The sequence below is a fragment of the Anastrepha obliqua genome, chromosome 3 (genome assembly GCF_027943255.1).
Source record: "Anastrepha obliqua isolate idAnaObli1 chromosome 3, idAnaObli1_1.0, whole genome shotgun sequence".
NCBI classification, from domain to species: domain Eukaryota; kingdom Metazoa; phylum Arthropoda; class Insecta; order Diptera; family Tephritidae; genus Anastrepha; species Anastrepha obliqua.
Genome location: NC_072894.1, coordinates 54,250,675 through 54,277,927, shown reverse-complemented (window position 1 = coordinate 54,277,927; position 27,253 = coordinate 54,250,675). Strand labels below are relative to the sequence as shown.

At 36.6% G+C, this 27,253-nt stretch overlaps 2 protein-coding genes across 2 annotated transcripts; one reads left to right on the top strand and one right to left on the bottom strand.

Moving 5' to 3' along the window:
- The first annotated feature begins 1,825 nt into the window (after positions 1–1,825).
- Positions 1,826–7,775, top strand: LOC129242625 (uncharacterized). Its single transcript, XM_054879379.1, has 2 exons — positions 1,826–2,051; positions 7,053–7,775. The coding sequence occupies exons 1-2, from the start codon at positions 1,992–1,994 to the stop codon at positions 7,743–7,745; spliced, it is 753 nt and encodes a 250-aa protein (XP_054735354.1). The 5' UTR covers positions 1,826–1,991; the 3' UTR covers positions 7,746–7,775.
- Positions 7,776–10,795: 3,020 nt separating this feature from the next.
- LOC129241187 (probable fatty acid-binding protein) lies at positions 10,796–11,318 on the bottom strand. Its single transcript, XM_054877395.1, has one exon. The coding sequence runs from the start codon at positions 11,295–11,297 to the stop codon at positions 10,902–10,904; it is 396 nt and encodes a 131-aa protein (XP_054733370.1). The 5' UTR covers positions 11,298–11,318; the 3' UTR covers positions 10,796–10,901.
- Between the last annotated feature and the right edge of the window lie 15,935 nt (positions 11,319–27,253).

Here is a 27,253-nt window from a genome sequence, read left to right as displayed (position 1 = left end):
GTAAATTTGCCCATCCTTTCCTATTTTATCATACCCATTCTCATAAAGAATATTAATCGCACTTTCGAGAGATTGAGGATTCCTACATGCAAGAACTGTTTTCATTGGTTCGGGGATTTTACTTTTAAATATGTTCAGAGCCGACCTCTGATTATTGATAGCAACCTGATTAGCGGCTTCGCCTTCTCCTAATATGAGGACGGATTTATTATTTAGTCGCCTCAATCTATACTTGATATTGTTATAAAAATCTATTGTATTAGTTTCAAAACTCACTGAACGTAAGTCGTCGAAAAGCTCTTCGCAGCTTTTCCTTTCTCCAAAATTATTGTTAAGTAATTCTTTGATTTGGTTCCACGATTGCGCTTGTGCGTTAATTTCTAGAATTTCTCTGGCCCTACCCGTAATTCGATTTTTTATTATATCTGAGAACACTGATTGGGACAAACCATAGTAGGCTAAAAGAATCGGGTGGATCCTGTCAATAAGTCTCGTGAAAGTTGAAAGTTCGTTTATATTTCCGGAGAATTGTGGGATGCTATTTAGATGCTTAATTGGATCTAATTGGATTTGAGGAGGATTTGCCATTTTTAGGAGTTATTTTCTTTTAACGTTTACGGTTTTTATAAAAAGATTTTGTGGTCTTTTCAAGAAGAATTATTAGAGGGTAAAATTTATTTGTTCTGAATTTAAAATTTACAGAGATTTACCGAATTTTCCTTTCGTTAGATTGAAAACACTTTCACAAAAAATTCACATTGTAATTAAATATTTAATAATATTTTTCTTTTGTTCGTTTGAACCTTTTTTTTTTTGTTCTAAGTTTTCTTATATATGTATATGTATAAACTATATATCAATAAATTATTTACTAGTGTTACGCCAAATGGCTTAGAATTTTAATTACTAATTTAATTTTATATATTTAATTTAATTTTAATCATTATTATTAGAATTTGTTAAATTCCATAATTTCTTGTAACGTTTCAAATTAAGTTTACTGTTTTCTAAAAATACTGTTCAATTTTCGTACATAAAAATAGCACTATATATGTATAAACACCTATATTACATAAACGTAACAGAGCAATACATATTTACTATAATTACATAAATATGAACTTAATCCGTTAGGCTAAAACATTATAAAAACTTGAATTCTGAAATAAACAAATCACTTGTAAAGTTACCACCGAACGCGTTCGCATTTTATTTAACAGGCAATTGTTGTGTTCGCGCATCCTTCCCACGTAAAATAATTTCTCTTAAAAACGCTTAAGAATTTTCATGGCGCCCGAGCAGGGACTAAGTGCGTGAAAACATAATTATAAAATTAAACATAATTAATCCGCTTGTGCTAAAAAAAAAAAAATAATAATAAATTGGTCAACATAATCGGAAATTATTTCCAAATACACAAAACAATAAACACATAAAAACAATAAGTGCTTTAATTAGTAACAACAATTGCCTGCGCGTTTATATTTTTGCAAGTCGGTTTTCGCGTCGAGTGACAAAAACAAACAAACAAACATAAAAACCACCCTCACTAAAAAAGGTTCAGTGTCTAAATTAAAAGCAATAAAAAGTACATAGGTACAATACATAGTGTATATTTGTGAATACATACGGAGAGAAGCGGTATCAGCGGCAATACAGTGTCCCGTTTATGGAATAGGACACAGTGAAAAAAAAAAATTCTTAAATTATAATAAATAAAAGAATAAACTAAAATACACAGTGCAAAGCTAAAACAAAGCTAAAACAGTGCAGTGTTCTCGGCCAAAAATAAGGCAATTTATAAAAAAAAAAAAAAAACAGTGGAATTCACCGCTGCTCATTTGCAGTTCGTCGCCATCGTCAATATCAGTTACTGCCATACTCGCCGCTGCTCTCATCGCTGTAACCGTCGCTGCTACTCTGGTCACTGCTGCTGCCGTCATCGCCCGCTGTCGCTGCGATTCCTACCGCTGGTTCTGTCGCCGCCAGGAATGACCTGCACCTGCATCCTTTGCAAAAGGAAAGTTAAGGCTTCCAATAAGCCTATACAGGTAACAAGTGCAATAAATTGAAAGTTGTGGTTGTTGTTGATAAACACTCTCAATTTTTTGCATCCCCTTTCCACTTTCTTGCATATATATACATACATATATATGTACACACACCCATATGTGTACATGTACCATATATACAATTATCTATACAAATATACGTATATAAAACTCCGCGAAAGTGAAACAAGGGTACGTTGGGATTTGATAATAAAGGGTGTGACCTTAAATGCGAAATCGTCAATAAATTTAAAAAACAAAATTAAATAAATTGAATACCTTTTTTTCGAACAATAAGTTCAATTAAATTAAAATTATTATAAAGTTAAACAAATTTTTCGTAAATACGGATTATTTACAAGAAAATAATTCAAATCTGTTGAACAATTTTCGTAGTGTTGTGCTACTGTGCTTGCTCATCCTTTCGTGGCCTGACCACAGCCTTGTCCAACAGCTATTTTTCGTTTTTCTGATTGAGATTTGTGCAGGCTATTCAGCCATCTTTTCGTTTTCGTTTTTTCAGCCACAAACTCTCACAGATATTTTTTCGTTTCTGTGGACATTGAGCAAATTTTTCGGGAGTTTAAATAATTTAACTCAAAATAAGCAAGCCAAAGACAGCAGTTCCAAGTCTCTCTCCAAGTAAGGAGATTATGGAATTGAAATCACTAAAGCGCCAGCGAACTGTTGCGAAAAATAGTATAGTGCGCATAAAAACGGGTCTCCTCGATAAAACAATGTCGTTAGATCCAATTGAATTGGAGTGTCGACTGGACATTTTGAACTCTCATAGCGATAAGCTTATGAAGTGTCAGTCGAAAATTGAAGAAATCGACGAGGAAGACATAGCCCGTGGGGAGTTAGAGGACCTAATAGTGGAAACTAAGTCCGTTATAAAATCTATTCTGGCGAGAAATAAATCGTCAATAGCCGAAACATCATTTGTTGCACCTCACAGCTCGCGACTACCGAAAATGTCGCTACCGAAATTTAAAGGGGAATATTCAGAATTTAAAAATTTTATGAGTCTGTTCGAGAGTTTGGTGCACAACGATCCTACAATCCCAGAAATTGAGAAATTTAATCACTTGGTTAACTGTCTGTCTGGTGAAGCTTTGGGAACGGTAAAGGCCTTCCAAATGTCGGACGAAAATTATTCGAAGGCGTTGGCTAGTCTCAAAAAAGTTTATGACAATAAATGCTTAATATTTTTCGACACAATTTCCAAACTTTTTGAACTGCCAACTATCCCAAAGCCATTGCGCACAATGATTGATACAGTGTCGGCTGTTTACGACTCGTTGCTGTCGTTAGGTGACGAGAAAAACATCACAAACGCTATCATAATTCATCTGGTAATGTCAAAAGTTGACACCGTTACTCGGTCAAAGTGGGAGGAACAGTTGGATTATGATAAGCTGCCATTATGGCGTGAGTGTGAGACAGCATTAAATAAACGCTACCAACATTTATCTGCCGATGAAGCCTCAACGTCGAGGCTCAAGCCGTCAAGCAGTCACAGCATTCAGAAACCCCACCTTCATGCGGGAAGGACGAAAGCTGCCTTAGTGACTTCAAATATAAAACAGCCGGTGTGTCCGCACTGTAAATCAAATGATCATAGTATACCCGCGTGTCCTACTTTTAAAACTCTCTCTGCTCAGCAGCGATTTGAGTTTGCTAAATCAGTCCCCTTATGCATAAATTGTTTGCGAAAGGGGCACTCAGTTTCAAAGTGCAAAGCGGATCGGTGTCGTGTTTGCAACCGTTCGCATCACACGTTGCTGCACCAGTACCCTGTATCCTTTGCAACTGCACCACAACTTTCGACCTCGCATGCCATGCACACGACGAGTACGCCAGATCGGGTTATGTTGGCTACAGCCGTAGTCAACGTAAAAGGTAGCTCCGGAGAGTACCTTGCTGCACGAGCCTTGCTGGATTCTGGATCTCAGGTGAATTTCATGACAGAGGATTTGGCGCAGAAATTACGAATTCGTCGCGAAAGTACGACCTTAAATATTATCGGCATCGGAAATGCAACCAAAAAAGTAAGGACGAAATTAAATACGTTTGTAAAATCGCGGGTCAATAATTATGAGTTTTCGGCACAGTTTTGGATAATGCGATCCATTTCAGCCAGCCATCCAGATCGTAACGTAAATATTAATGGCTGGAAAATTCCTAAAAACATTAGCTTAGTGGACCCAGAATTTTATAAGGCTCAAAAGGTAGATCTTTTGTTAGGTGCTGAAACATTTTTCGAGCTTTTAGCTGTAGGCCAGATCAAGGCCAGCCCCAATCACCCAACATTGCAAAAGACACTTTTAGGCTGGGTTGTGTCTGGCAAATACGCCTCCAACCAACGTCCTCCTCCCACAGTCAGTAGCACATTATGCCATACTGAACAAGATCTAGCAAATATAGATTCCATTGTCCAAAGGTTCTGGGCGATGGAAGAAATACCTTCAGGGGCTAGTTCGACAAAATTCACACCTGAACAAATAGAGTGTGAAAAATTTTTCGTAAAAACTACTAAAGTTTTGCCTTCAGGAAGGCTTCAAGTAAGACTGCCTTTCAAAGATGACCGTAAGTTACTCGGTAATTCCTATGAAACCGCGTCTCGGCGGTTTCAGGCCCTGGAGAGAAAGACCTTGAAAGATCCAGAACTTCGTCAAATGTACCTGGACTTCATGAATGAATACATCGAATTGGGTCACATGAGCCCAACAAATAATAAGATCCCGAGTGAGCCACACTACTTCATTCCGCATCAATGCGTTCTTCGGCCTGAAAGTACGACGACTAAATTACGTGTTGTTTTCGACGCATCAAGTCGTACCTCTTCTCAAATTGCGTTGAATGAAATCTTGATGGTTGGGCCGACCATTCAAGAAGAGCTGTATTCAACACTTCTTCGTTTTCGCTTGCATAAATATGCATTTACGGCGGACATTACTAAAATGTACCGCCAAATTCTCATGCACGAAGAAGACAAAAACTTTCAGCTTGTAGTGTGGAGACGGCATCCATCTGAGCCACTTCAAATCTTTCGACTTAACACCGTAACATACGGCACTGCGCCTGCTCCATTTCTCGCTACACGGTGTTTACAAATGCTCAGCGATGCCAATACACATATGTATCCACTCGGCTCAAAGGCAATAAAAAGAGATTTTTATGTAGACGACCTGCTTACAGGATCCGATAATTTTGAATCTCTAGATCTTATTAGAAGTGAGGTAGTTAAAATATTAAACTCGGCAGGATTCAATTTATCTAAGTGGTTTTCAAATCACCCATCATTTTTCGATTGTGAGAGTTCTGAGAAGGCCTTAAACTTCAATCACACAGACTCACACTTGGAATCCATTGGTTGCCGAAGGAAGATTTGTTTCGGTTTGTCTTAAATGACAACTTTACCAGTTTACGAGCCACTAAGCGAAACATATTATCAGTTTCGGCTCGTCTTTTCGATCCTCTTGGTTTACTTGCCCCACTAGTTACCAAAGCAAAAATCTTATTGCAAGAGCTTTGGCTGCAAAGACTAGATTGGGATGAGTCGATTCCATTGCACCTCGACACCAGCTGGGAAAATTTCAAAGCCAATCTACTGCAGCTACCATCAATAAGCATTCCTCGGTTTGTACACACCGAGTCGAGTGCAAGCTGCCAAATTCATGGCTTTGCCGACGCCTCAATACGAGCGTATGGCTGCTGTATATACATACGTAGCCATTCGGCTGGTGGAACGAAATGTACGCTGCTTACTGCAAAGTCTAGAGTGGCTCCGCTGAAGACTAAATCTCTTCCGCGTCTAGAGCTCTCGGCAGCCCACTTGCTGGCCAAATTATGGTCACGAATAGCGCCAATGTTGAGTCGGCCAATTGAAAATATAAACTTCTGGACAGACTCCGAAATTGTTTTGCATTGGATCAAAACGCATCCATCTGTACTACAGACCTTTGTTGCAAACAGAGTGTCCGAAATCCAAGAGTTGACGGATAAAGCTACTTGGCGACATGTGCCAACTAAGCAAAATCCCGCGGATCAAGTGTCTCGGGGTTGTAACGTGGACGAATTGAATAATTCTATCTGGTTTAGCGGTCCACAGTTCCTCCTAGAAGACCCTGCGTTATGGCCAACAAACACCCACTTCCAGCTCTCTCCAGGAGACGAAGCATTAGAGAAGAAACGGAACGCAACAGTTTTAGTTGTTCAAGCAAATGAATCGCATCCAATTATGGAACTCACCAAAAGAGTATCTTCTCATCAAAAACTGCTTCGTATTGTCGCTTACATATTAAGATGGATAAAACGCATTAGAAACCCATCTGCGACATTCACACAAATGCTGACGGCTGAGGATATTAAATTAAGTTTCCTCAAAGTCATTCAGGTGGTTCAACATGTTGAATATGGTGAAGAAATTATGAAACTCACCAAAGGTACCACCCTACCCTCAAGTTTGCAAAAACTTAATCCATTTTTGCACAACTACTCGGAATTGTCGCTGTCCTTTAATTTACTCCGAGTAGGAGGCCGCCTATTAAATGCGCCTCTCCCATATGATGCCAAGTTCCCACTGCTCTTAAGCAAGAACTCGCACTTCGTTACCACATACTTACGGTACCTACATTTTCGAAATCACCATGCTGGAGCAAAGGCATTGGTAGCGCTTCTCCGAGACCGCATTTGGCTGGTCAATGCTCGAGAAGCTTGTAGTCGTACCGTTCGAAACTGCACACACTGCTTTCATTATAAGCCGAAGCTGCAAACCCAAATAATGGGAAATTTGCCTGCCGATAGGCTTCGTGCACTACGACCCTTTCTAATATGTGGAGTAGATTTTTGTGGTCCCGTATATACTACATTGAAAATACGTGGTAGACCCCCAGTAAAAACATATATCGCAGTGTTCGTTTGTTTCACTTCAAAGGCAGTACATTTAGAACTAGTAACAGACTTGTCTTCTAATTGTTTTATTTTCGCCCTAAAAAGGTTCATTGGACGCCGAGGAATGCCGCGGAAAATATACAGCGACAACGCCACCAACTTCGTCGGCGCCGATCGCAAACTTCGCGAGCTGAGGGATGCTTTCGAGGCCCAACAACCGGAAGTACAGAAGTACGCAACGGACGAAGGATTCACCTTCGCCTTTATACCACCCAGGGCACCGCACTTCGGCGGGTTATGGGAGGCGGCAGTGAAGTCCGCCAAACACCTTCTCGTGCGCGCAATCGGCAACGCGCTGCTCACCGCCGAAGAACTACAGACGCTGCTCGTCGAGGTCGAGGCCGTACTCAACTCGCGACCCCTGGTACCACTGAGTCAGGACCCGAACGATGGAGAGGCCCTAACACCAGCGCACCTACTAGTTGGGTGCCCCCTTCGAGCGCTGCCACCAGCCCAAGTATCGATGGACCCAATGCGTTGCTGCGACAGATGGCAACTTGTCTGTTGTCTCAAGCAACAGTTTTGGCGACTGTGGTCCAGGAACTACCTGTTGGGTCTTCAACAGAGGAACAAGTGGTTGCATCCGAAGCGCAACCTCGAGCTGAACGACCTCGTCCTGGTTCAGGAAGACAACACACCACCGCAGCAATGGGTGCTCGGCCGCGTCGCCGCAACCGTAACAGGGCAAGACGGCAAAGTCCGCGTAGCAGACGTGGCAACCAAAGCGGGCGTAATTAAACGCCCCGTTCACAAGCTCGCCGTACTGCCATTAGACGTTGAAGGACCATAAGCCTTTCAAGGTGGCCGGTGTTACGCCAAATGGCTTAGAATTTTAATTACTAATTTAATTTTATATATTTAATTTAATTTTAATCATTATTATTAGAATTTGTTAAATTCCATAATTTCTTGTAACGTTTCAAATTAAGTTTACTGTTTTCTAAAAATACTGTTCAATTTTCGTACATAAAAATAGCACTATATATGTATAAACACCTATATTACATAAACGTAACAGAGCAATACATATTTACTATAATTACATAAATATGAACTTAATCCGTTAGGCTAAAACATTATAAAAACTTGAATTCTGAAATAAACAAATCACTTGTAAAGTTACCACCGAACGCGTTCGCATTTTATTTAACAGGCAATTGTTGTGTTCGCGCATCCTTCCCACGTAAAATAATTTCTCTTAAAAACGCTTAAGAATTTTCAACTAGCTTACTTTGTATTTCTTTTAATTGTTGTAGATGATATGGTATTCTTCTTCTTGTTGCTTTGGTGTTGATTGTTGTTTGTGACGTCAGAATTTTAAAATTGTTCAGTTGTAGTTGTTTGTCCTCTGTATACTGATATGCTGTAGTATTCTTCTCCTTATTGCTTTTGGTGTTGATTGTTGTTTGAATTGTTCAACATAGATTTTTTTTTTTTTTTCAAAATTATTCACTTTGAAAAAATTTTAATTTTTGTTCATAGATTTTTTTTTCAAAAATTGTTCGTTTCAAAAAGTTTTAATTAAAGTTCGTGTGTTTTTACACATAGATTTTTTTTCAAAATTATTCACTTTAATTTTTTTGTTCATCGATTTTTTTTTTTCAAAATTGTTCATTTCAAAAAGTTTTAATTTAAGTTCGTGTATTTTTACACATAGATTTTTTTTTCAAAATTATTCACTTCGAAAAATTTTAATTTTTGTTCATAGATTCGATTAGAAAGATTTTAATTTTTATTCAGAGATTTTTTTTCAAAATTATTCACTTCAAAAGATTTTAATTTTTTGTTCATAAAATCTCATTTTTCGCTTCAAAAAAAAAAAAAATTTTAATTTAGTCCATGTATTTTTACACAGGAGTTCACTAAAATTATAGGGATAATTTATGTATTTTTACATAATTTTTGTATTTTTACATAAATTATTATATGGGTATTAAAATATCACATCCCATCCTCGTCGCCAGAAATGTTTTAAGGATTTTTCCTTATTAAAAAAAATTTAAGACTTTTGTCTTTGGCTGTGTTTTCACAACTGTCCCTTTATTATTCAATTTCTTTTCTTATATTATAAAATTACAATTTACTTATTAACTAAAAAAAATGTTGTTTTCATATGCATAAATATGTATACATACAAATGCAAAATAAGGTAGCCATTGGTCCCATTCGTGATTTTCTACGAAGTGTAACAGAAATTCATTTAGGACTCTGTGACTCCTTTCAACTGTTATTGTCTGATGGTGATAGGGTGCTGAAAAGGTCTGCTTTATATTTAGTATTTCGCATATATTTTTCATTAATTCATTTGCAAACTCGGTACCTCGGTCAGATTTTAATGTTTTAAAAAGTCCGTATTTTAGTATTACCTGTTCTACTAGTGTCTTTGCGATAGAAATTGCTTCTTTAGTTTTCATTGGGAATAAGATTACGTATTTTGTCAGTTCGCATTGTACCGTTAAAATATATCGGAAACCATTTGATATAATCAATGGTCCTATTGTATCTATGCTTAAATTTTCAAAGCTTGTACTAGGTGTGTCCGTTATTGTCATTTTTTCTTTTATGTACTTTGTCTGTTTGTTTCGAGTACATTCTTTACAACTGTTTATATATCTTTTTATCATTTTTCTCATGTTCTTCCATATATATTTTTGTTTTAATTTTAAGATAGTTTTTCTTATACCCAGGTGTCCTCCTAGTGCTGAATTGTGATACTCAAAGATTAAATTTTTTATAATTTTTCGTCATTAATTTGTTTTGGGGCTTTATATAAAATTATTCTTAAGGGTCTTAAATTTTGTTCTAATCTTTCACTTTGTAACTTGTTGAATGCATTCTTAAAATTTTCAATATTCATTTCTCTTAATAAATTATCTTTTGCTAGCGCTAGCTTTTCTATATTTCTTTTAGTCGCTATTGATGATAGTTTCGCCATGATTGAAACGTATTTCTGAGGCTCCTCACTATATCGGACTATTATATCCCCTTTTTTATTTATCTGTATTTCGGATCCTTTCATTTTTTCTTCGTATACGAATTTTAATCTTTTTATATTTCTTATATTTGTTGTGGACGTGCATTCCCAAATGTGAAGTTGGCCTGACTTCGAATGAGAGTTGTAGTTCTCCTTGTCTGCCCTGGTGTTATTTTTGGCAGACATTCCCCTTGTTATTACAAACATTTTATTATTGTCATCACAATTCGTTGGTATCATTTTTTTTTAGTATGTCTGAGTCTATCTTTATTCGTGATAATGCATCGGCATTTGTATTCATTTTGCCTTGCTTGTAGACTATTTCGAAATCATAGTCTGACAAATCAAGTCTAATCCTAATCTAAGTCTAATCTACCCTTTTTTTTATTTTCATTTAAGTGCACGAATATTCCATTTTATGTTTATTTAACTGAATGCAAAAAGTCACATTTGTTCTTATGCCGGTTTTGTGCTTAAATATTTGTCAATGATAAAAATTGTAAATTAAATGTTAATATATATTATTTAAATGCATTAGCGAAAAATCTCTATTCAGCAATATTTATCATAGCATGTGTGAACAATTTGGCGCGCGTCGTTAATAATATTGAGAATTATTTCACTTTAATTAGCCGCCTAATCACATAAAAATAGTTAATTGTTACCTAATAACAACTTCATACTTTTAATTACATTATTTTATGCATTAATCAGCAAATAATCAGTCATAAACAAAATTGGGATATTCACAATCCAAAATATATATATATGTATATGCAGTTATATAAAGTACAATGTATGCTGTATGATAGTTAGTTTTTCAATCATTAGTTTATTGCAAGAAGTGGCATTTTTTATTTTAAATTACTTTAGCTTTTTGTTACTGTTGTTTTGAACTTCGCATGTAGCGCACTGCGCATTTATACAGCCTTGTAGACTCTGACGGACTTCAGGTCTTTGAGGGTGAGAGTAATCACTAGCTCGGAGTTAGTGAATTCACGAATAATGGTCGATGGTTTGTCACCCTTCTGTTCTTGCACCAATTTGTTGCCATCCAGAGTGAAGACGCTCTTCACTTTGCGACCATCAAGTGTCTCTTCATCGAATTCCTCGCCCAGCTTGAAGTTGACCGTAGTTGTCTTAAAGGTTGAGGTAGTGGTGAAAGAGTAATTATCACCATCCTTCTTCAGTTCAACGGTGGGGCTGATACTGTTACCCATTTTGCGTAGAACCATACCGACACCCAATTCCTTCATGTATTCGTCGAAGTTTTCACTCTTTTCTAATTTGTATTTCTTTCCTTCCCAGACAGCCATTTTTACTAATGATTTATTTAGCGTTTAGGATCGTCCGCAGGATCGCCATGAAAAGTGGCAGGATCGTCAATGTATAAGTGTTATTATTTTATGGAAGAGCTTTAGGGCAAACCTGCCGACTAAAGATTCCTTTGTAAATAAAAGATTTTTATTCAGTTAGGGAAAATGACTGCCTTCCAACTATCAGGTTGAGACTGAGCTGCCTTCTGATAGAATGGATTTATTTTACACTTTCTTTTTGCCTTGTCATCAATAAAATATATATAATTACAATCAAACATTGTTACAAGTAAAAATCAATAACAAAATTGTAAACACTTAAAAATACTATACAATGAAATTTTGCTTAGGTTGACTTAAATTTTGTTTAGGTTAACTTACTTCACAGTAAGCTATGGCTTTGCTTTGGATTGGGGTATCATATGACAAAAAAAAGTATTTGGTGTGTGCCATGTGTTTACTTATGTTTCGGGTTTCAAAAAAAAGGAAAAGAATTTATGTCATTGAAATTAAAGAGTAGAGTAAATTGAAATAAAAAGAATTATGTCATTGAAATTGAAGAGTAGAGTAAATTGAAATGAAAAGAAGTATGTCATTAAAGTAGAGTAAATTGAAATGAAAAGAATTATGTCATTGAAATTGAAGAGTAGAGTGAAGTGAAATGGTTTACATAATTTGAGTTAGAGTATTAAAAATATATTTAAAGAATTCGAAAGAACTTTGAAAGTGAAGTGGAGGCACTCTACAGTAGCTGGATCAGTTTACCGCTTTAGTTCGAATAATAATTCGTCCTTCGCTGGCTCTGTCCCTTGAGGTCAGGCTGCGATTTAATTTTTTTTAGCATTTCCGCGTATGAAAGTTAACCGACTTTCTTCAGGACCAATGCGTCGGGGTTCGTTGGTATTTTTTGCGTGGTTTTGCTCTTACATTTGACCATTGTTGACCAGCCTTCACGTGATTGAGTGCCCTCCACGCCTAGGTCGCATTCGTGTCTACTGCTGCCACGCTTTGTTTGTTTACAGCAACCACCTCTTTTGGTTGGTTGGAGTAGTGTTGTTGCTCTTTGAGCCTGGCCTCTATTGGTCCTCTCGGCGAATCTAAGCGGATGCACTTTGCTATTTGCTGCGGCGAATTGGGCGCATCCCGCCCGCTATTGGCCGCCGTGCGGTCTCTCTTTGCTTGCTTTTTGCGATCGTTCTCCATTGTGTCAGTTTGTGTGCTTTGATTGGCGCTCACAGTGGGTGGCTTAGATATGCTGTGCATGTCTAATGCTTTCTGATCCAGCCTCTCTATCGTACTCACTCACCAAGTATTTCATTGGAATGTTGATATGCCCCTGCACTTCCATCATACTAATGAGCTCTTTTATTTTTCCTCCCATCACACGTAGCGGTTCTCCGTCTGATTCTCGCTTTGCTCTCTTTGCTCCTCTTTCTGCTGTTGCGTGTCGCTTTTTTCCAAGAATGTTAGAGACAAGATTGCGCCCATCAGAGAGTGCGTGACGTCACTTTTGCCGGGTTGTGCAGTGTTCCCAACCATTTGCTCTTCGCAATAAATGTAGTGTTCTTTTATACCCAAAATGCGAAAATTTTTAAGTTTCGTGTTTGTTTCTGTTTTTTAATTCAAAGCTACGGAAACTGTAAGTTAAAAAAACTGTATTATTAAAATTTCAGTGCTATTTAAAATTTGTTGATTCTTATAAAATTTGATATTTTGAAAGTGCAAATTTAATTTTTTGCTCCTTTTAAGGTTATGCAAGAATATTAAATCTTCTTCTCGCAACTCTTCTTAAGATTGTAAACCTTTTTACACATTTTAAAAAGCGTTTGAACTCACTGAATGCGAATTAAAGCCATAGAGGGGTAATCGTTTCGTCCGGTCATCAATCCTTAGTGGGACATAGGGCATTAAGAGGTGTATTCATAGAAAAATGAGCAAAAAAATACCAGAAAATACTAAAGAAACATTTTCACAAAAAGATTACCTTATTACAAAAGGTTACCTTATTACATTGCAAAAAGGAATCCACGCGCATTCAAAGGAACAGCATTGTGCCGAAACTTATGAATTATGAAGCGTAAACAAAACTGCACCATAATATACTTAGACACCTTTTTAGAACTTTTGTATGAAGTGTAACGTTATTATTTGTTATATGAAAAATATGTGTTAAAGCTTTGAAATCAAAAGTACATATTGAATAAAAAATTGTAGTTCAAAAATTTGAGGCATGGGTCTCTGTTGTTATGAACAATATTGCACATCAACCCAACTCACAGAAGCTTCAGTGATTTCTTCAATATTAAATGTTTGGCACTTTGTGCTTCATCCGAAGGCTATGCAGACAAGTAGCCTACGAAAAAGCCGCACTTTATTTTAGAGTAAGTTTATTTCTTTGCTGCTAATATGCATATGCTTTTGTGCACTTTTTATCAATTGGAGAACCACATACATAAAGGAATATAATAATTTAGCATTTATATACCATGGGAGAAGCAAAAATAATGTTTTCGAAATTTTTCGTAGTATCGAAATGTCCGGGCCAGAACTTTTTCAAATACTACTTGTTGTTTTTTTGTGCCTCTTAGTGTAGCATCTGCGAACACCTGAGTCACAGCAGCTGGGGCTTTCGAGCAGTTGGAAGACATATTTACATACATACTATATCAGGGTGTATACATACGGTATATACGGAGTCGCGACCACCGACATGACAAAAATTCAAGATTTACCAAATATTGGCAAATAATTTCGATTCTACGCGAATTGGCTATCGAATTGACTATTTGCGCATGGTCGCGAAATTTGGCATGTACCATTCACCAATAATCCTGACAATTCAAAAACGCCTACAACTAACACCTAGTCGGACACCCTATAACCATCTGACAGACTGAGAAGCTTTTATGGAAATAATGGAACAAAGTCTGGACAGGAAAATCCCATTAAAAACTACCCACGATATTGAAACTGCAATAGCTTTTTTAATGACACGACTATTATGTCACTAAGCCGATCCACACCAACTCTTCAACCTCAATCTAGAAAATATAACATTCCTGACGCAATAAAAAGAAAACTAAGCAAAAAATGGCAGACTACAAGATTTCCGGATGACAACAACTTAACAAATTAACTAAAGAAATTAAAGAACTATTGAAACATGAAAAAGACAAAAAACTAAACAATTACCTTAAAAATATTGACGCAACAAAATCTACAAATTATTCATTGTGGAAGGCGACAAAAAAGATGGTCGGAGTTACAAATACACCTCCCACCAATAAGAACTACAAGCGGACAATGGGCCCGAACACCATCTAAAAAAGCTCAAAATTTTAAAAATATATTTCAAAATGAAAATAACACCAAATTCGATTTGACTCAAACAACGAGCAATAAAGACGAGCAAATCATCAAAACAACCTCACTAACAGAGATAAAGCAATTAATTTCGACATTAAAAAACAAAAAATCCCCTGGATATGACTCCATTTCGGGAAAAATTTTAAAGCATATGCCCTACAGAGCAATGATTTATCTCAGGAACGTTTTTAATGCTGCTATTAAGTTCAAATACTTCCCAAAGACATGGAAATAAATAGGCGCGACGGTTGCATCGTCGTACCGACCAACTGCCGACAATATCAAAAATATTTGAGAAGCTACTGTTTGATCGCATAGAGCCCATTATAACAAAAATAAATTTAATTCCCCAACATCAGTTCGGATTTAGGCGAAAACATTCGACAATCGAACAAGTGCACAGAATCACTCACAAAATTAATAAAGACTTCAACAATAAACAAGTATGTGTGGCTGTATATCTCGACGTAGCTAAAGCCTTTGACAAAGTATGGCATCCTGGATTACTGCACAAACTCCAATCTTGGTTGCCATAAGACAACTTTCTAATGCTAAAAAGTTACATCCAAGTTAGAAAATTTTATATTGAATATAACGACGCATGTTCATACATTGAGCCTATGAACGCAGAAATTCCCCAAAGCAGTGTATTAGGACCCACTCTGTGTCTTATCTACACCGCAGATTTACCGGAACCATCTACAGGAAATTGCATGATTGCGACGTTTGCAGATGGCACTGTACTAATGGCATCTCAGAGAGATCCGAAAACAGCACAAACAAATTTACAAAACGACCTCAACAAAAATTGGACTGGTTGAAAAACAATTCAAGTCAATTACACGAACAGAAAGGTAACCATAGACTCATTAAAGATTGGAAACTCTGACGCGATTACTGATACGAAAGCTAAATACTTAGGCATTACAATTGACTCTAAACTAAACTGGAAGAACCATATAATCAAAAAAAGAAACGAAATTCAAAATCGTTTTCGACAACTGTACTGGCTGCTAGGACCTCAGTCAAAGCTCTCGCTGCAAAACTAGACCTTAATCTACAAAACGACAATTGCACCAATTTAGAAGTATGACATAGAAGTTTGGGGCACAGCTTCTAAATCCAATTTCAATATACTGTAACGTGTGCAGTCGAAGATACTTGGCACGATAACAAATGCACCTTGGTATGTACCAAACCTGATACTCACCGCGACTTAAACATCGACAGAGTTGACGGAGCAATACAAACTGCGAGCAGAAGTCACATAAGCAAACTTCTGACGCACACAAAACCGACAATGAGGGATCTTGCTGATGAAGAAAAATTCAATAAGAAGAGACTTAAACGAATGGACAGGTGTAATATTTTTTGCGAGCACTGCAAGCACGCAAATTGCGGGTAAAACTAGACCGTGAAAAAAGAAAAGCAAAGAGAGCTGGGTGTACATATAGTATGTGTATAAAATACAATTTGAATACTCTAACAGTTTCGCATGACGATTTCATTTGTTTTATAACTATAACTTTCTTTATAACTTTATATGCGGTTAATTGATAGTGAAATTAGTTAATGAGTTTAAGATACTAATTTTCACTAAGCTATTAATTTCTGACCTTTGCAAATATGATACTTATTTAAAGCTTATCGCAATTTATACATAGTTAAGACTGCATGGATGTGTATAAAAATGTGCGTACACAACCATTGAAGGGAGTCTAATTTAGAGCCGATATAAAAACCACGCCCGTTTTTAAATTTTTTACTATATTTAGTTTTAACTTTTGGATGAATAAATTTATTTATTTTTTGACAAGTTTGATTTCAACTTTATTTGTAAAGCGGTTGTACAAGGTGGTGCAAAATTACTCATAAATAAATAAATTACTCATAAATAAACAAAAAAAACATGATTTTGAGTGATGAAGTTTTTATTTTGAACTTTACGCAATCTATTGCTTGTCCGTTTGTTTACTGAAGCTGTTTAGTTCACAAGTGTCAAATATGATTGCAAAAAGTATAAATTTTCCGATAGGATGAGTACACTATATATTATTACATTCTTTCCTTAATAGCGTTCACATTGTTCGACAGTATTTTTGCGAATGAAATGATATGGATAGATGATAGTAGACAAGGCACTGATTATTTTTATCATACAAATTTATAGCCGCGTACCTCTGAGCTTTTTATTGCATATGAATGTTAAGAGGACTGTAATGGGACTTTATATCGCAAGAATATACAATTAAAATTTGAAGTAAATCGGGCCGACACGATAAAGTTTTCGGTACGGTACGGACTGACTACATCAAAATCAAAATAAAAGTATTTCGACAATTTTCAGCCAACAAATCTTTTGATTATGTTATTTTTAAGGTACTCGGGCATCTTTTAAGCAAAACACCAGCAATCGATTTTCGAAATTTCTACAGTGGTATAATTCCTTAAGCGGTACCGGTGGTCTAGAGCTCGAAAATTTAGCGTATTTTAAGCAATTTTTTTACAATAAAAAAAACTGAAAAACTGTAAAACTGTATTTAAATTTTCACCCTTTTTATTTAACTTTTTTTTACGTACAAAAATAAAATTTTTTTTTTTTAATTTTAATAATTTTAAAAATTACGCTGAAGTTGACCCTCCCGAAAAATTAGACCTAGACGGTGTTGTCCATTTTAGCTCTGCTATTTATCTGAAACACAAAAATCAAAAAAATTATTAATCAGTATGAATGTAGCTATGCCCGGCTACTAGAATAAAAAACATGGACAAAATGGCGCGGTTTTGAATTTGGCACTCTAAAAATCGTTTTTTTCCAGGTTTTTAATCAAAAAATACGAAATAATTGAAATAATAATATGATTCTAACACGCGCGATAGCCATTGATGTTGTGAACAACATATTACAATTTCCGAAGATTCGGTTGAGTAGTTTTTTTTTTTTTGGTTTTTTTAACAACACCAGACAGAAAAAGTATAGGAGCGCGGACCGCTCTCTACCTAGTTAGTGAGCTGTAGAAGCTATAATATTGAGAATTTCCGCATGAAAATTTCACAGTATATTCTTAAGATACTATAATTTCAAAATATCGAAAAAAAATCGATTGTTTGAAATTTCTAGACTACCGGGTCCCCTTAAGCAATATAAAAATATAAAAATAGCAAGTAAGTAAGTGCTAGTTTCTTATCGCGCCAATCAAGAAGAGGAAGTGCTAGATATGCGAATATTTCTGCTGTATTTCTAAAAGAGAGATCAGTTCAAGGAAATTCTTCAAACATTTCCGTTAAATGGAAGGTGTTCGCGATTAATGCCACATTTCTCCAATTTTTCAAATCAGTTTTTTTCTTTGTATAGTAAATACTCAAATAACTAAAATATTAACTGAAGAAATTATACAAGGGTCTTTCTTATTTTTAGCTGTCTAAAGTAGTTTGTACTATTGTATAATCTGGTAGATAACTTTTTGGCATTTATTTTTTTATTATGATTTCCACAATATGTCCGCAACGACTATGAGTTACATGGTCCATTAGGTCAGTCCAATTATTGACTACTTTTTCCAATAAATCTGTCCGTATGGCACAATGGTGATTAATTTTTGGAAACAAAAATTCAGCCAGCATGGCAGTTCCTTCCTCCTTTCAAAATAAATAAAAATCGATGATGCCGCTGGTGTTCTATAAATTTCGCAAACACATTTATTTTTTTCAGAGTAAATTTCTCATGCAACTAAAAAACACCCAATATATAGCTAGTCTTGGTTTTCAAGTTATTTACCATACTTATAGAATTTTTGGTATGAAGAAAAAAAATTAAAACAAAATATCACTCAAAAAGGTATGCTAGCTAATTTGAACTCTGTTCTGGTATAAATATTTTCTCTTTTCTTCGTAATCATTCTTCATCAGCCCTGATAATATGTTGACAGAAGGTACAAATGATATTAACTCACATTTTAAGTATTCTTAAGTCGTACAGCGTAATATTTTTCTAGTTACCATCAAGCAAACGAGCCGATAACGAGTCAAGACTTTGCAGATATGTAGGACAAGGATGTAAGAGAACTGAATATGAAATCGTACAATAAGAAAGTATATGAATAATTCGCTTGCTCTACAATTTCATTTCCAGATGACTATTTCTCTAAATTGATCACCCTTTATAATAAACTATTTTTTTATCAGTGTACTTCTTATTTGATATATCCTCCAGATCCCCTTTTTGTTGGATACAATTAAATTTAATGTGCTTTGTTGCTACTAGGAAATCTTTATATGGTTTTAACCTCCCAAATAATAGAACACTCCCCGAGTCGAACAAGCTTTTCGTTTCATTGAGCCTTGATCTCTCGGTTACTAAATTTCGTTTTAGGTCTCAAGCAAAAGCATTATTATCTAAGAGTCTTATTATTTAATTTTTATTTTCTTAAATTTAACTTAAATGAAATTGTAATACCACTTATTTAATTTTACTTATCTCTAGTCTGTAAGAAATCTTGTTCGTCTGTAAGAGTTATAATTTCATAGACAAATATGAAATAAATAAATAAATCTGGGCTATTTCCATTCAACACAGAATTGTATTACAGATCTACGCATCAAATTTTTGCTACCAAGCACTAAGCCAATATTTAGTAGAACCATCACACCTGCCATAAAAACACAAAAACTGCCAAGAATACAATCAGCAATTACGAGGTGCTTAAGTTTTGCCTGGCCATGCTTGTATTAAACGAAACCACTATATAGAACTTGCAGTGAAAAGTGTAGCTAGGACACCTTCGTTAATTTCCAATCTGATTATGCAAAAAAGGCACCAAGAAAACGCAAACGAAGGGAAAACATACAACGTTTACACTTCAACGTTGCAAAGAAGGGCTATGAAAATATACACTCGATTAAGGATTAGACACATTATCCTACCGCATGCACATTTACTGTCGGGTAAAAGCCCCTCCAAATGCCACCTATGTGATGACACCGCTTCTATCAAACACATTCTCACATTCTGTCCGATCCTTCACACAATTACCCACAAACTTGACAGGATTGATTTAACAAAATTATTAAAAGAACCTTCAGAGAAAAATATTATGATTTTATACAGTTTCTTAAGAAACTTAAACTTTTTTGTAATATAATATATCTAAGATACTTCCATTTGTACTAACACTTGGCACATACACTTTGTACATAGCTATAATTACGAGGCGGTTGAAGGCCTCGTAGCCAGTGCTGCGTTTATGTATTTATATAACATTTTTTTTTTGTTGCATAAATTATACATAAATAAATAAATAAATAATTAAATAAATAAAAATATATAAATAAGTAAATAAGTGAAATAAATCTAATATGTATATAAAATTTCCATGTCACAATGTTAGTTACCGCACTCCTCCGAAAAGGCTTTACCGATTTTTACCAAATTTTATATACGTAATCAGTAGGTCTGAGAATCGGCTACTATCCATTTTCCATACCCCTATACTATAGACTGAAGCCGGTCTCCTGTTTCACTCACACAATAAGACTTCTCTCACTCCCTACACAGTTTTGGGCCATCATTATTGTTTATGTATCGAGTGTAGTAGTAACGCATACAATTACCTTAAATTAATAATTAACCTTAAAAGTACTCAACACATGTCACGAGCTCCAACCAACAAGGGTTTTTTTATATAATTAATTGAATATATAAGGTTGTCAAAAAAGTCTTGCGGTATTTTTATTGAATTTTTAATTGTTCATAAAATTGGTTATAATAATGTGATTTAAGTCAAATATGCGCCGTTTTGTTCAATGACGGGTTCCCAACGAGATGCCAACTTCATAATGCCCCTCTTATAGAAGCTCGCTTCCCTATTGTCAAAAAACTCGGAGAGCCAATTTTCACAGGACTCTCTTGTGGACAACTTCCGACTACCAAGCTCGTTCGCCATGGACAGAAATAGGTGGTAATCAATTGGTGCGAGATCCGGGCTATACGGTGGATGCAAAAGAACCTCCCATCCGAGCTACCGGAGCTTCTGGCGCGTCATCAAAGATGTGTGTGGCCTGGCGTTGTCCTGATGGAAGACAATTCGGCCTCTGTTGATCAAAGATGGCCTCTTCTGCATGAGTGCTGCATTCAAGCGGTCCAGTTGTTGGCAGTACAGGTCCGAATTGAGCGTTTGGCCATAGGGGAGCAGCTCATAGTGGATGATTCCATGCCAATCCCACCAAACACACAGAAGAACCTTCCTGGCCGTCAACCCAGGCTTGGCCACCGTCTGGGCAGCTTCACCGCTTTTCGACCACGACCATTTGCGCTTCACGTTGTCGTAAGTGACCCACTTTTCATCGCCAGTCACCATCCGCCTCAAAAACGGGCGAATTTTGTTGCGATTCAGAAGCGATTCGCATGCATCCATACGGGCAAAAATGTTTTTTTGCGTCAAGTCGTGTGGCACCCATACATCGAGCTTCTTTTTGAATCCAAGCTTCTTCAAATGGTTTATAACGGTTTGATGACTCATGCCCAGCTCTTGGCCGATGCTACGGCTGCTACTATGCCGGTTTCTTTCGATCAATTCAGCGATTTTATCGCAATTTTTGACGACAGGCCTTCCGAACCGTGGCACATCTTCGATCACCTTTGCACCAGAACGAAAACGTTGAAACCATCGTTGTGCGGGGGAAATGGAAACTGTATCGGGTCCATAAACTGCACAAATTTTGTTGGCAGCATGAGATGCATTTTTGCCTTTATCGTAGTAGTACTGTAAAATATGCCGTATTTTCTCTTTATTTTGCTCCATGTTTGCGACGCTATAACTCACGAACGACTAAAAGCAAACAACAATTAATCAAACACGTGTTAGCACGTGTTAGCACGTGAAAAGAGCTTTCCAAAAAGCTCTAGCGTGAACCGATGCGACGAATACAACTAGAACTACGCGCTTGCAAAGACAAGCTTGCGGAAATACCGCAAGACTTTTTTGACAACCTTATATATATACTAGCAACCCGCCCAGCTTCGCACGGGTATAAAATATATACCCTATGTCACTCACTGAAAAAATGATTAAAATCGATCCAGTAGTTGTGGCTTATTCATTACTGCCCGTGGCCCGCACGCGTTAAATTTGGAGTAAAACAATTGCCGTTTTTTTATAGCATGAAGATTTCCTGCTATCTTTGGGATATCTAAATTCATACCCTACAGTTTTGCATATTAACTTTTTGCATTTTTACATATGTGTTTATTTTATTTTTACAACAATTACTATATTACAGAATGTCTTTATATACAATGTTCATAGCCTTCTTGTCATTAGACAATACAAACATGTTTTCTCTAGAGGTTACTCTTGAAAGAGCGACATACAGTTGGCCATGTGAAAAACAGTCAACACTCAAATCTAAGCCTGCAACGTTGAAGGTTTGACCCTGAGATTTATTAATGGTCATTGCAAAAGATGTCTTTACCGGAAATTGTAAGCGTTTAAATTGGAATGGTAGATCCGATGGTATCAGAGGGATTCGGGGAATCAATACATCTTCTCCGGTACCACATCCTGTGAGTATTGTGCACTCTATTATGAAAGTTTTCAGTGATTTTACCAGCAAACGCGTGCCATTGCAAAGTTTAGGTGGACTTAGGTTTCTTAATAAAATAACAGGACAACCTATTTTCAGCTCCATTTTGTGAGGAGGGAGTCCAGACGGGTTCAAAGAATTTAGAAATTCTGTAGGAAATTGAACAGCTTCTTCCAAATCGAGAACAGTATCGACCGAGTAGTATATTTTCGTCGGCGCATCAATCTTTGAAATAATCAAGTTATTTACTTTATCTACTTGTTCGTTAGTTGGTGACAGAATAGCTCTTTCTTTAAACCAAGATATTGTCTTATAACTTATGTTATCAATGTCAGGATAGACATTGTTGACTAACTCTTGGATGTTGTATATCAAAACACAAAGGTTTTCTAGGTTAATCCTTCCCTCACTTTGTATTAATTCTCCATTGCCAACTTTTAGCAGCATCTCTGGAAATAGCCTGTTCTCACGTGAAGATGACGAAACCCTCATATTAGTTTTAAGATCTAATTTATTGACATGCGACCAAAGGTGGGATCTTTTTAGCGAAGCATTTATTTCGTCAGCACGTGCTCCTCGAGTCACAACTGGTAGGATTTGACGGAAATCTCCTGAGAACAGAATTGTACATCCACCCATAGGTGAATTTTTGTTGCGCAAATCGCGCATTGTCCTATCCAGTGCTTCCACAGACGTCTTGTTTGACATGGTAGCTTCGTCCCAGACTATTAATGAGCAGTCACGCATCAATTTTCCTGTATTGCTCTGTCTAGAAACACTACAGACGCTGTTATCATCATCGGTTGCGATTTTCAGCGGGAGCTTGAATGTAGAGTGTGCGGTTCGGCTTCCTTCCAAAAGAGTAGCGGCAATGCCGGATGACGCAACAGCTAACGCAATTTTTCCGGTAGATCTCACTTTTTTTAAAAGCAGATTGATTAAAAATGTTTTTCCTGTGCCTCCTGGGGCATCAAGGAAAAACAATTTCCCTTCATTGTTATCAATTGTTGATAGTGGCTCATCTTGAGCTATATTTTGTAAAAGTCTCGTTTGATCGTATGATGTTTCTCTTGTGTACTCGGCACTATTAGTTAAATCAGTAGTATTAGCTGGCATCGGCAGCCCAAAATCCTTGATCGTTTTACCCGAAAGTAATTGGACTATTTTGTTTAATTCAAATAATGCTTCGTCAAATATGTTTTGGTCATATTGTACATCAACAGAGTTTGACTCTTGCCGTCGCCGAATCAGAATATCACTGGCCATATTTTCTTGAAATTTATTCCATAGACTAACAGAATCAGTTACTTGACAAAACACTACCATGACGGCAAATAAATATCTTAATGATGTAGCTGAACTACAAACAGCTGCTTCTGATAATGTATTTTCCCAGTGAGAATCGTCTTCCAAGAGCCCCATAGCTTTCCATGCTGCTTGATAAGTATTGTAAACAACACCTTGTAAAGTTCTTAGGTGAGCAAAGGATGTCGGGCCTTTTACAATATGAAGTAACATTCTCAGATAAAAGCATTCGCTGTTGTTGGGATGAATCACATAGACTCTGCCAAGAGCATCCGTTTTTTTTACTCTGGGGAAACCATCAACCGCAGTACCTTGTTTTCGCCGTTGAAAAGCTTTAGAACTCTGGTTCCATGTATAGTAACTTGGAACTCTGTCATATGTCAGTGTTTTCGCGAAATCATCTTGAGCACATAACTTGAAGAATGCAGTCAATGTTGTATCCGGCGGGTTATTAATAACTTCTTGTATATTGTTCTCAGTGAAATATACCCTTTGTCCATTTTCTAAATGAACTGCAAGGTGGACAATTGTGGGAGACCGGTCGTGCACTTCGAATGATAAAATCCTCCATACAGCTTCAGAGCTGCAGATGTAACGTCCAGACTGATATATTTCCACTTCATTTGGTGATTGTATGTTGAAAGTGGCCTTTATTAATGTACTTAGTAACATATTGGATTGACTTTATTGAATTGCACAACTCCACGTTGATGTGGGCATCAAAAATTTTCAAAAGGAGCGGATTATAGGGAACGATCCATCGGTTGTCAATATTAATGTTTCGGACGGTAGCAATTTGCCCACCCCCTTCTGGCGATCGTCGACGATATTTGGGGTATCCATCATCGCTAGTAATTGTTTGAGTTTGGAACGACTTCGGAAATTTTTTGCTGCATTTAGAATCTCGCATACATGGAGAACTCGGGTTTAAAGTCCCGTAAGGGCCGTGTACCATATGTTTCTTTACGATTTCGTATAGGATAGGATCTTCATCTTTATCCGGTAATTCAGCTGAAATAACCCTGTCAATTTGGTTTGGTCTAATTTTGTTCACTAACCACACCAGCAGGTGTACATGTGGCAAGCCACGCTTCTGCCATTCTATTGTGTACATATGACAGTGCGGCGGGCCGAATATATGAGACTTGTTAATGAGGTGCAGCATTTTCTGTACTTTTAAATGGAAGACTCTGTCTTGTGGTGAATTGGTGTTAATATTTTTTCTGATTTCCGACCAATTTGGATTACATGTTGCAGTTATAAATAAATCAGGTTTGCCGTACTTTCTGACGTAAGCCATGGCGTCTTGCGATTTTTCGTGTAAATATCGAGGTCCACCTGTGAATGATGAAGGTAGTATAACCAACTGCCCAATGCCGTTGTGGTGTTCATTCGCCTGTAAAGCATCCTGAAGATGAACGTAATTTTCGGCTCTCAATTTAGTTTGATTATTACGGATGTAGGCCAATCTCTCAGATTCAATTTTAGCATATTGATCTACCAAGTATTGGTTTGTTAACATCCATATCTAAGCAAAGTGTTGAAATCATTACGTCTTGTCATTATACGGTAGCAATAGTAGTTCATACATGACACTGTTTTACGCAGAGGTGTACCACCGATTGGGTCAACTTGAGAAATATTAATAGCATAACTATTTTCTCCACGACATAGCATCAAAGGATATTGTAAGCTGTCATAAGATCTGTGTAACTCTGAAATTTTTTGCAAATTATCATCACGACTATGCAATACAATATCTCTTTTGTCAAATTGCTGTCCGGCTATCACCACTGCTACTTCACTCGTGGAAGGCGCATTGTATCGTCCTCTGTGTTCTCCAACAGGAACTTTATTTGCATGGATTACGACATTAAAGTCAGGAGTATCTGCTGGAACACTCTCAATCGCAGTTTTGAAAGACTGTATGTAGCAATTATGAGAATGTAACATATCTTGGAGAGATCTAATCAAATCTCTATCAATTGGCCGTGCAACACTTGAACACCTCGTAGATGCTTGTGTATCTGGATCTGCAATAAAATATATTTGCAGGAATTTGTGATCATCGGGTCGAAGTGGTAGCAAGCTCCCAGCTAAGTGGTATACTTGCCCTTGAATTTTAAATGTAGGCATGAACCCACGCTCAACGACTTGCTTACTCTTAAAAAAGGTTATTTGAAATGCGTTATTGTAATGGCGTATATAGCGCATGAAATGATTAGATTTCTGATGATCACCCGTAAGAAGAGAGTGAAGTGGTTCAGGTGGAGGGAGAATTTCTTCTAATTTGACTTTTCCTTGTAAACAACACATACCTTTCGATTCGTCCTTGAATTTCAATGCGAAGCAATGTTCACACACTACTGACATAGTACCTATTGATACTATTCGGTCGTCCTTGTAAGAAATCGAAGGATCATAATTCATGGCCGAATTTTCTTTACTCACCCATGAATTAGTAACTCGTGCTGATGATTCTCTGGCTCTCTTTATTCGATGTCTGTCCTTATCTCGGGTGCGGCGAAGCTCACGCTCTCTTGAAGATTCTCCCTCTCTCTGAGCTCTATATCTATCCCGAAGCTGACTGAGTCGAGCCTCACGCTCTGCTGACGATTCTCTGTCCCTCTGAACCGTATGCCTATCTCGATCCCGGCTGCAACGAACCTGACGCTCTACTGAAGATTCCCTCTCTCTCTCAGCTCTATATCTATCCCGCATCTGACTGCGGCGAGCCTCACGTTCCGTTGACGATTTTTCATCTCTTACTGAACGTAGTCTTCTGGCATCCACTGTACTACGACCTATGTTCGAACGACGACGTCTTCCAGCCATGACTTTATAATTTTTGTGAAAATTTACTCAGTTCTATATGTATGATTACCTATCCACAAATTGTCATATTATTAGTATGTGCCGCAGTTAAAAATATGTAAATACTTACCATTTAGAAACAAAAGATAATTACTGATGTAATATCTTGAAAAATATTTTTTTCAATTATATGCTGTAAAGAGTCATATACATAGATCTATATTAAAACAACAATGTATTTAAGGTATTTAACCAATTAAATAGGATTAATGATGTACCTATGTATTTGTTGAAATCACTTCGAAAATAAGCTATTAGTTGTCGTAAAAAGTAAATGACAAAAAATGTTATTGTATGGAATCGATAGCAAACTAAACGCGCTCCGAATCAATAAAAACTATTCAAAAACTGTATTTTAACACGTTCCCTGTCCCAATACAAAAATGCAAAATTGACCGACACGTCCAACAGCGTTTTTTGAATAATTAGTTTTTTTGTAGTCATAGCTTTATATAATAATATACTAATAATTAAAAAAAACGGATGTAGGGTATTTCTACCTGAAACAGATATCAGAGAACGTAAATTCATAGAGAAGGCTCAGGAACGAATGGACAGGTTAAATGTCAAAACACATCAAAACGAGGGTAGGAAGTTAACAGAAGAGAGTTAACATAGCGGAGCGTAGTCAACAGAAATAAATATAGCGTTTGCATTGAAATGTAAAATGCCATGATTTGGTGTTAGGGAAAAGAAAATAACAGAAGACTTGTACATTTTTCTTTCATGCTTATTTGCCGTCGGCATTTTGCATGCGCAAATGGATTATTTCTTGTGAGATGAATATTTTAATTCTAAGTAGCGCAATAGAACCGTAGGCCTAAGTAGCT

Coding starts and splice junctions, on each gene's coding strand:
- LOC129242625 (XM_054879379.1), top strand. CDS start 1,992: ATGACCTGCACCTGCATCCTTTGCAAAAGGAAAGTTAAGGCTTCCAAT. Junction 2,052..7,052: donor CTTCCAATAAGCCTATACAG/GTAACAAGTGCA, acceptor CGCCCTAAAAAG/GTTCATTGGACGCCGAGGAA.
- LOC129241187 (XM_054877395.1), bottom strand. CDS start 11,297: ATGGCTGTCTGGGAAGGAAAGAAATACAAATTAGAAAAGAGTGAAAAC.